General features: G+C 34.7%; 1 protein-coding gene across 2 annotated transcripts in view; it reads right to left on the bottom strand.

The window, feature by feature from the left end:
- LOC127521035 (trifunctional purine biosynthetic protein adenosine-3-like) overlaps positions 1 to 10,056 on the bottom strand; it is a 28,494-nt gene extending 18,438 nt beyond the window's left edge. The window contains exons 1-7 of one of the 2 annotated variants that reach the window (XR_007932267.1): positions 9,920 to 9,985; positions 7,309 to 7,463; positions 7,047 to 7,142; positions 4,926 to 5,100; positions 3,218 to 3,329; positions 2,888 to 2,956; positions 2,690 to 2,815 (exon numbers count right to left, since the gene is read on the bottom strand). Coding sequence is in view for 1 of the 2 variants with exons in the window: in XM_051909889.1 (XP_051765849.1) it covers positions 2,690 to 2,815; positions 2,888 to 2,956; positions 3,218 to 3,329; positions 4,926 to 5,100; positions 7,047 to 7,142; positions 7,309 to 7,453 (723 nt within the window). In the remaining variant the exon portion in view is untranslated. Of the gene's footprint in view, positions 1 to 2,689; positions 2,816 to 2,887; positions 2,957 to 3,217; positions 3,330 to 4,925; positions 5,101 to 7,046; positions 7,143 to 7,308; positions 7,464 to 9,919 lie in introns of both variants that reach the window. The other variant, XM_051909889.1, reaches the window with a different exon arrangement.
- Between the last annotated feature and the right edge of the window lie 446 nt (positions 10,057 to 10,502).

The following is a 10,502-nucleotide window of genomic DNA, read 5'->3' on the forward strand; positions in this document are numbered from 1 at the left end:
ATATATATATATGTGTGTGTGTGTGTGTGTGTATATATATATATATATATATATATATATATATATAAATATACATGCATACATATATATGTGTGTATATATATATATATATATATATATATATAGACAAATTCACACAAAAATGATGTCAACATGCCTAACAAGGAGTTAGGAGTATCCTAACAAACATAGTAGGTTATGTCTTAGGAGAAGAAAGGGGACAGACAGCCAGGGGCGGAGCCAGACATTGTAAACATTCGGGGCTTAGCCCAAATCTATTTTGTCCAATGACAATTTAATTTTCCGTTAACAGTTTTACTGTCACGAAAGGAACTTTGTAGTAGTATGCTGGAGTAAAGTTCATAAAATGTACATTGTTTCCCACAGGAATTTGCAAAACCTTGTTGGGTGTACCTCCTCAAGGGGGGTCCGGGGGCATTCCCACCCTCCCGGAAGCAAATTTTGTACATTTTAAGGTTAAATGCATCAATCTGGTGCACTTTGGGAGCTAAAAACTGAGAGCTTAAGCCCATGTGCAGTGTGCAAATTGAACAAAGAAACAGCATTGTACCTGGACATTAAAGAGGGCTCAAACATCTTTTTAGTTGTGATATAGAGTCTCAGTCTACATTACATTGACAATGGTGGTTCAATTATTAGGCCTACATAATTATTCATATGACAGTAATATCCATATATTGTAAAAAATGCACTGTAAAATAAATTAACATTTTATAAGTAGTTACTTTACTTTTGTACTAATTTCTTCACTTGCAAGAGATAAACCCTTGAGCTTTTATTTTGATCACCAGCTGATCACGTGAGCAAATGTGCGCACTTCTCTTTAAAACACGCAGCACAGACTGTATATATACTTAATCGCTGTCTTTTGCCGCTTTATAAAGGCACAAAGCCATATCATGGTTTCGATTTTAGTTTGTTTGCAAAATACAACGTTATAGACCATTATTAGGCTATGTATGTTTTACATTTTCAGTTTCTTTATGAAACAATAGCGGCATAGGGTAATTAATGAGAACACTGAATGAATGTTTAGCTGACTAATGTGCTAAAGTTGTCATATCAGTTGTTATATCATAACAAAAAACCCTTCAACCGGAACGAACGAGAGTCTTGAGGCCTGCCGCTGCTCTGAGTGAGTGACAGGAGGCGTGTCTGTGTACAACTGCGGAGTGTGTGAACTCGCTGTCGGAGAGAAGAGAGAGAAAGTGCTGCAGCCAGGTATCGGTGTACTGCAGAAAAGCGATATTGAACTGTTTAACATATTTTAATAGAGAGATTAGAAAAATGATATTTTGACAGCACTGTTGAGAAACCTCAAACCTGAAAGATTCGGGGCTTTTGGAAAAACATTCGGGGCTCCAGCCCCCTTAGCCCACCCCTGCAGACAGCGCATGTGTATCAGTATCATTGTACTGGATCTTTGAATTATGTCTTAAAGGGAAAGCAGTCTAATATTCCTGCTCTCTGTATTTTAATGTTAATCGAACGACAAAGCACGAAGAAATCACTCTTGACTGAATAGCTTTTGTAACTTCAATAATGTTTCATCTTTATTTAACTATTCAAAGAAGTTTATGTGCAGTGTTATTATTTTTTATTTGATTACTTTATTCACTTTATGTACCTGAAAGCTGTTAGATGAAAAACCTGTAAAGCATTGTTTATTTTATTTGTATCTTAGCTCTCATGTATTTATTTGTGCTGTTTCTTTTAGTTAGATTATTTGTTTTTATTTTCTTTATCTTTATTTGACAATTGTCCTATTTTTTTACATAGCACATACCGAACTGTACCAAAACCGTGACACTAAAACCGTGATACAAACCGAACCGCGAGAAATCAGAGACTTCACTTGTTTCATTACTGGATGAATCAGTGTTTTTGAAGGAATCTCGAGTGAATGATTCAATGACAAAGACATTTTTAACAGTCACTTGTCGCCACCTACTGGTGTAATGAAGTAATCGATACAATCGTCATTTGAAGCATCAAGTTACTTTCAAAAGGTGATTTACTCTAAGTTGATCGCTTCCGTAGACATCAGTGTTTATATCTGAACTATAAACTTTTGCAGTCTACCAAGTACTTCTGTGATAATCTGAATTATTGTAACACAAATTATGATACTACATGGTTGAAAAGTCTGTATTTGAAGCTGTTTCATACCTAAACATGACAACGGCTCTCTCTGGATCAGAGCACAGATCTGAATCACTGTGATCGTACTTGTCAAAGGTTTAAAAAGAACCTATTATGCTCTTTTTCAAAGTCTTGATGTTTCTTGGACTCTACTAGAACAGGTTTTCCTGCTTGAATGTTCATTATTTTCCTCATATTCTCCATTGTTCAGCTCCTCTCTTCCCAGTCTGTCAGTAACGCTCTGTTTAGTTCCTGTCTCTATGAAGCCCCTCCTTCTGAAAAGCACAATGTGCTCTGATTGGTCGGCTGGAGCAGTGTGTTGTGATTGGTGTTTGGGAAATGTCCCACCCCTTACCATAACCACCAGGTTCAACACACTACTAACTAACTCAACCAGGCCCCGCCCCTTTATTCTGCGTATGAATTATTTAAATGAGGAATATTGTGAAGAAAACTCAAGACTACAATGGAGGTGGATTGTGATCTTTTAACGATTAATTGCACAGCTCTAGTTTGAGATGTTGACCTGTGGTGTAGGGCAGTACGCGCCCATGCCGCCTGTGTTCGGTCCCTGGTCCCCATCCATCAGACGCTTGTGATCTTGTGCCGGTGGCATCGGCGACACTGTGACGCCGTCACTGAAACACAAACACTGAGAACAGACGAAACAATTAGTGTGAACTGATCAACTGTTTATACAAGGACCTGAACAGGAAGAACTTACAGAGACTTCCTCTCCTTCCAGCAGCTCCTCTACCACCACAGTCTCACCAGCAGAACCAAACGCCTTGTCCTGAAACGTCAAGAAATGAATTCATTCATTCAGCAAGTATGCATTAAATTTGTGACAGTAAAGACATGAATAACGTTACAAAAAATTCTATTTCAAATAAATGACTTCAATGTTCATGCTATTTTCGACCAGCAGATGCCCTTATCTAACCGCGTTTTGAATCGGAATGATTTTGTGAATTGGGAAACATCCAAGGACGCACTTCATTCTTTCAGTTATACACAAACAGCCACTGTCAAAACAGAATGATCAGCGACTGACCTTCATGATGTCCAGAACTGCCTGGCACGCCTCAGCTTTATCGCGAGCGACGACAACACCCTTCCCAGCAGCCAGACCGCTGGCTTTCACCACCAGAGCAGGAAACTCCGCACTGAACAAACACAAAAACACACGGCATCTTACTGAGCAGTACAGAATTGTAAAGTTTTAGAAGCATCTTAAAGTCAGCATGAAAATCAAATTGGACAATTCTTATATTTTTTATGTAATATTACAGTGTTTATTATAATGATTTCTTCGTGCACATCATTATTGTGTTATTCATAATCTTGAAACAAAATAACTTCCTCTCCCTCTTCTGTGTCTATCACTATATCATTTAATTTATTGTAGGTAAATATATCAGTGTAGCCCAGTACTACAGTCACCCCCCTTTTTGAGCATAGATGTGAAAAAACACTATCCAAACTTAAATAGTTGTAATTCAAGAATGCTTTAGAATATAAACCTTAGTTTTAAAGAAGAAACTAAGCATATTTTTGGCTGAAGTGAAAGCACTTCATAAAATGAAAATATAAAAAAAAGTTATAGAAGTTTAAATTTAGTGTAAATCAAATGTACTGTACTAATTTTTTTGTACTCACTTTTGTGGCCAGCGGTTTAGACATTAATGGCTGTGTGTTGAGTTATTTTGAGGGGACAGCAAATTTACACTGTTATACAAGCTGTACACTCACTACTTTACATTGTAGCAAAGTGTCATTTCTTCAGTGTTATCACATGAAAAGATAATAAAATCTTTACAAAAATGTGAGGGGTGTACTCACTTCTGTAAGATACTGTATTTATATTTTACAAAATATTTTTTACTTTAAAATTGATATAAAATCAAAGCCATATGTCTAATCAAGTTGTGTTCCAAATTTGAAGTTGATATCACAAAAATTTAAGTTCCCATGAGATTTTGTTTAGGCGCTGAACCAAAAATAGCCACAGGTGTCATCCACAATTTTTTTTGACGCATTCTCCTTTAACAAATTAATAAATTTCTATCCAAATTTCACTTCTATCACAAAACAGACACCAAATATGGAAGCTTGAGATTCAGACCTTTAAGACGATATGTGTTTTGTCAAGATTAGAAAAGTTTAAACTTTTACTATAAAAAAAAAAAAAGTTTACTATAAAGTAGTTAAAATAATTTTTGTAAAATGATACATGACAACGTCCACTAGGGGGAGGAGCCCGTTAAAAGGATTTAAAGTATTGTTTCCATGGTAACACAATGTCCAATTTCAAAATGGTTTTCACAGGATGAATTCTGAGTTAAGCTTTCGATTGATACCAAATTTATGATGATTACTAGAATATGTGAAACAAAAAAAAAAACAATAAATAAAAACCGTGCCAAGCGCCCCGCTAGCTGATAAAGAAACATGCATGAATAAGAAAATTAAGAGCGTCAGAATATCTTCCCCTCCCTCTTGCAGCATCTTTTCTCTTCTCTGATGATGAGGGCGGGGCAACCTGTCACTCACATGAGATCCACCAATAGCAAACCACAACCATCCAATCAATTCCCCACAGACAAAATCAAGCCCCGCCCTACATTTGTTCTTGTTTGAGAAGCGTTTCACTCAGATATACGACACAATAGAGAAAAAAAGACCAGCGCAACTTCCTTTTCATGCCGACTTTAAAATGCGCATTTTGTTATAATTTGCATTCATTTGCTGCCATTGTTTACCTGCGAATGTATTGGCAGGCGTCCTGCGGGTCGGTGAAGGAGCTCCAGCGGGCGGTGGGAATGTTGTGACGGTCCATGAAGGACTTGGAGAAACTCTTACTGGCTTCCAGCTGCGCTGCCTTCGCCGACGGGCCGAAACACGGGACGCCAGCGGCCGTCAGATCGTCCACTATGCCTAAGACAGACTCCTTCTCATTACATGTACCCAGACAGCACATGTCATCAAGAGCACAACATGTGGAAAGTGCTCCTGTTTAAAAGTCTCACATTTGTGCACAAACATCTGCTAAACATCTTAAAAAGATCAGATTCACTTACATTATAAATCAAAAGTTTTATTCAGATGCTATTTTTATTCAGATCGTCCAGATAAAAATGCACATATCAAACAGTTGCATGCAGGTGTTTGTCTGTACACAAATATGACATCACAGATTATCTCTGATCACATGACAAATGGAAAACTAAACGCAATAGTCTTTCATCATCTATTTTGATAGTTAAGCCACAATTCCCTGTCAGTGTCATAATCAGTGTTGGCTCAGTTACTCGAAGTACTTTCTAAATCACATCTCTGCATCAGAACATCGTAGAGACACGGGGGTTGGCTTTTTTTTACTCATGCTAGCAAACAGGACTTCCAACATGCTACACATGCTAACAGTAAATAGCTACATGCTAATGACGATTAGCTAAGTGCTAAAATGCTAAATTATTAAAACATGATTAAAAAAGTCAAAATGTGTTAGCATCACATGTTAGCAACATCTAGTGAAACATTAAAACATAATGCTAACAACAAACTGTTAACAATTTTAAACATATTAGCATCTTGCTTAAAACATGTTAACAATATGCTAATTGTGTTAATATCTTGTTAAAAACATGACAGCAACATGCCAATTGTGTTAGTATCATAATGCTAACAACATGCTAATCATGTTAATATCATGTTAGCAACATGTTAATGTTAGCATCATGCTAAAACAGGCAAGCAACACGCTAATTGTGTTAACATCATGCTAATGACATGCTAATTATGTTAACATCATGCTAGCAACATGTTAATAATGTTAACATTATTCTAACGACATGCTAATCATGTTAGCATCTGGCTAAAAACGTGCAAACAACATGCTAATTGTGTTAGCATTTCGCAAAAACTTGTTAGCTAACATTCTAATTGTGTTTACATCATGCTTGTAACAAGCTAATCATGTTAATATCATGTTAGCTGTGTTAATGCAAAACATGCTAATTGTGTTTGCATCTTGTTAAAAACATGTTAGCAAACATGCTATTCATGTAAACATCATGCTAATCATGCTAACAACATGCTAATTTTGTTAACATGCTAACAACATGCTATTTGTTTTAACATCATGCTAACATGCTAATCATGTTAACATCATGCTAGCAACATGCTAATTGTGTTAGCATCATGCTAACAACATGCTAATTGTGCTAACATAATGCTAACAACATAGTAACCGTGTCAACATCATGTTAGCAACATGCTAGTCATGTTAACATTATGCTAACAACATGCTAATCATGTCAGCATTCTGCTAAAAACATGCAAGCAACATGCTAATTGTGTTAACATCTTGTTAAAACATGCTAATCATGTTAGCATCATGCTTGTAACAAGCTAACCATGTTAGCATCATACAAAAAACATGCTAATCGTGTTAGCATTTTGTTAAAAACACCCATATCCCTCTCAGAATATCGTAGAGACACAGAGGCTTTTTGCCAATAACCACTCGCATTTTCATCAGAAAATGTACGTGTCTTGTTACTAATTACTTTCTAAATCCCATCTCAACCTCGACCAGTTGAACAATACAGGTACAGACATGAAACGGCTTATTTAATTCTTTCAAATAAATAAGATAAAATTGCTTAAACTGACCAAAGTATTTAAAGGGAGAAGGTTACATTAAAAACAAACATTAACTCCACTATTGTTTTATATAGAATTGTTCTATAGTATTTAGTATTTAATGCAGTTATATCAGAAGTAACTGTAATTAAATCAAGAGTAATCCCTTACTTTATTTTACAAGGGCAAAGGAATGAAATGACAGTAATTAATAATGAAGAGATGAAGCGTCTCACCAGCAGCCAGAGGAACTTCTGGACCAACAACCACGAGTCCCACGTTATGATCTTTACAGTACTGAGCTAAAATCGTGTGATTGTTCACAGACACCTCTGGAAAAATAAGATCAAATATTATAAATTACTATAACATGCTTTCATGCAGACACACAGTTTGTACGTACATTAATGTACTAGCGGAAGTATTTTAAATCTTTATCTTAAAGCATGTTGTTTTTCATCCCAATGTGATTCTCTGAACACATTCATCAAGTCTCACCTGAGTTGCAGATCTTCCCGCTGTTGGCAGTGCCGGCGTTTCCAGGAGCCACGAGGACCTGCTGAACGTGAGGAGACTGCGCCAACTTCCACGCCAGCGCGTGCTCGCGTCCGCCACCGCCCACGACCAACACCCGCTCCGCCATGACGTCAAACCTGTCACACGTCAATCAAGATCAGAATGACAGGACTTCAAAATAAATACCATCATTTGACATCTCGTGCACGACTGCTGCCATAATTATGAGGACTTGAGCCATTTATTTAGTTATAGTGTAAAAAATTAAAATAAATAAAAATATATTAATTATTAATTTATTTGAAAACAAAATGAATAAACTATAAATTTAATCGTTTTAAATGTCCCTTTAATTAGTGTTTAATTAATGCAACATCTGGTATGATTATGAGAAATTATACCATTTATTTATTTAGTTATAGTTTTAAAAAAATTACATAAATAATGAAATATTTATATGTGTGAAAGAAATAATTAAAAAAAATGACTAAATGAAATTATTTTCTATAATAAATAATTTTATAATAATTAATTGGTAAGACTTTACAATAACATCCCTTTAATTAGTGTTTAATTAATGCAACATCTTGTGCAAAACTACTGGTATAATTGAGAAATTATGCAATTTATTTATTTAGCTATAGTGCCAAAAATTACATAAATAATTAATTATTAATTATTCATTTATTTGAAATAAAAACTATAAATGAAATAATTTTAAATAATAAATATTTTAAATAATAAATTGGTAAGACTTTACAATAACGTTCCTTTAATTAGTGTTTAATTAATGCAAAAACTTGTACACGACTACTGGCATAATTATAAGAAATTGTGCCATTTATTTATTTATAGTCAAAAAATAAAATAAAAAAGTAAACAAAATATATGAATTTATTTAAAATAATTAATAAAAATCTATAACTAAATTAAATAATTGTAAATATATATATTTTTTTTTATAAATACTTGATAAGACTACAGTAACATCCCTTTAATTAGTGTTAATTAATGCAACAACTCGTGCACGACTACTGGCATAATTATGAGAACTTAGACTGAATTGTGCCGTTTATTTAGCTATAGTGTCAAAAAAATAAATATTTGAATATTAATATATTTGAACTATACTATAATTAAATGAAATCATTTTCAATCATATTTTAAATAATCAATAATTGGAAACACTTTACAAAAGGGGTGCCCAACCCTGTTCCTGAAGATCTACCTGCAAAGTTGAGCTCCAACCCTGATAAAACACACCCGAATCAGCTAATTAAGATCTCCAAGAGCACTTGATAATTACACACAGGACACCCCGCTTTACAATAAAGGTCCCGTTACTTAATGTTAATTCATGCATTAAATAACAACAAGCAACGTTTGTTACAGTATTTATTTATTAATCTTTGCTACAGTTAGTTAATACTGTTCATTGTCAGCTCATTTCCATTAAATAATATGAACAGATACAACATTTAATTTGAATAATGTATTAGTAAATGTTAAGATTAACATTAAATAAGATTATTAAATGCTCTAGATTGCTTGTGTTAACTTATGTGGTTAACAAATATAACTTTTATAGTAAAGTTTTACCAAACAATTTAATTAATTAAAAATTCTCCTTTTTGCAGAGCTTACACTTCTGTTCACTGTACAAGTAGACACGGTTATTGGCGGTTACTGATAATCTCTGATATATTAGTCACTATCTCACAAAATGTCACTATCTGCATGCCGAATTGTTTTATTTCATCGAAAGAGGCGGTTTAATTGCATGAACCGTTTGACCTATAGGATGCATCGATGCGAGTGTGATCTCATCTCCTGTCACTGACCTTTCAGTGCTGCTGCCAGACCTTCAATCCCAACAGACATAAACGTCAACAAACCACTGCAACACTGTTTACCATGATACTGAGAGCACAAAATCATGGTGCATCTCCACAAATACCATCAATTAACTTTAACAGCTGGGACTGTCTTTAGTTGAACTTTGGCTCCAAAACACACTGACACAATTCCTCAGGTTGAGTAAGAGTGGATGTTGATAACTGATGATCACAAATCAATTAAACACACAATCACAGGGAGAATGTTAACATGCAGCACATGAGACACTGGATCACGAGATTCAGGGACTGCTGCTCATTTACTTCTACTCTGGATGTTTTTAAGTAGGCCTACACCAAATGCAACTATATATGCATGCATATTAATGATTGTGCATTTTAATGTGTTGAAATGCATGAGCAATTAACATGTTTCAGACACAACTCTTATAAAAGAACTACTGTGGTGGTTCCAGGTACTTTGTTATGGTTGTAAAGGATTACCATATTCATGCATGCATCTCTAATATAATATCAAAGTGAATAATACCATGTTTTATGAACATGTCCAAAAATATTACCATGATACCATGTTCAAAAACCTGTAAAACATCCAGCACTTTACAATAAATCATGATGCAACATCAGTCAGACTGCCAAAACAATGAAAAACTCTTCCATGCAGTTCCTAAGTTAACTTGTTCAAGTTGTTTTGCTGTGTATTCATTGTTTCTGTAGGTGTAATTTTGCTCACTTACGTTATTTCTGATGAACAGCAGGATACAGACGGGATCCTGTGGCGATCAGGTCGTGTTTGAGCGATGGACAGAAGACCAGCGTGTGTTTCACACCACAAACCACGTGCGCAGACTCACTGACGAACATGCTACTGACGTTCGATTCGCGAAATGAATCATTCTTTTGAATCGGTTCGCTTTAATGATTCAGTTAGACCAGGTTAACTGTATAAAGACTGAAGTGGCTTGTTTTTAATTATATAAAAAAATTAAAATCATAATAAAAAACGTACTTAAAAATTACCGGGACTTTATAACTCGCAAGTTTATAACTTTTTATTTATATATATTTTATATATATATTTTTTTTTACTTCAGAGTTGCGAGTGATGAACTCGTAATTGCGAGAAAAAAAGAAGTAGGAAATGTGGGATAAAAGTCGCAATTTTTTTTTTTTTTTTTTTAATGATTAACTGAACCGAGCCGTCCGGACGAAACGATTCGCTCAAAATGAATCAGACTTCTTGACGCTAATAGACAAAAAAAATTAGATGTCTTAGACCTGGGATATTAGATGAAATTTTAAAATAAATATATAGTGGTT

Source organism: Ctenopharyngodon idella, chromosome 1, assembly GCF_019924925.1.
Source record: "Ctenopharyngodon idella isolate HZGC_01 chromosome 1, HZGC01, whole genome shotgun sequence".
In the NCBI taxonomy this organism is placed as follows: Eukaryota; Metazoa; Chordata; class Actinopteri; order Cypriniformes; family Xenocyprididae; genus Ctenopharyngodon; species Ctenopharyngodon idella.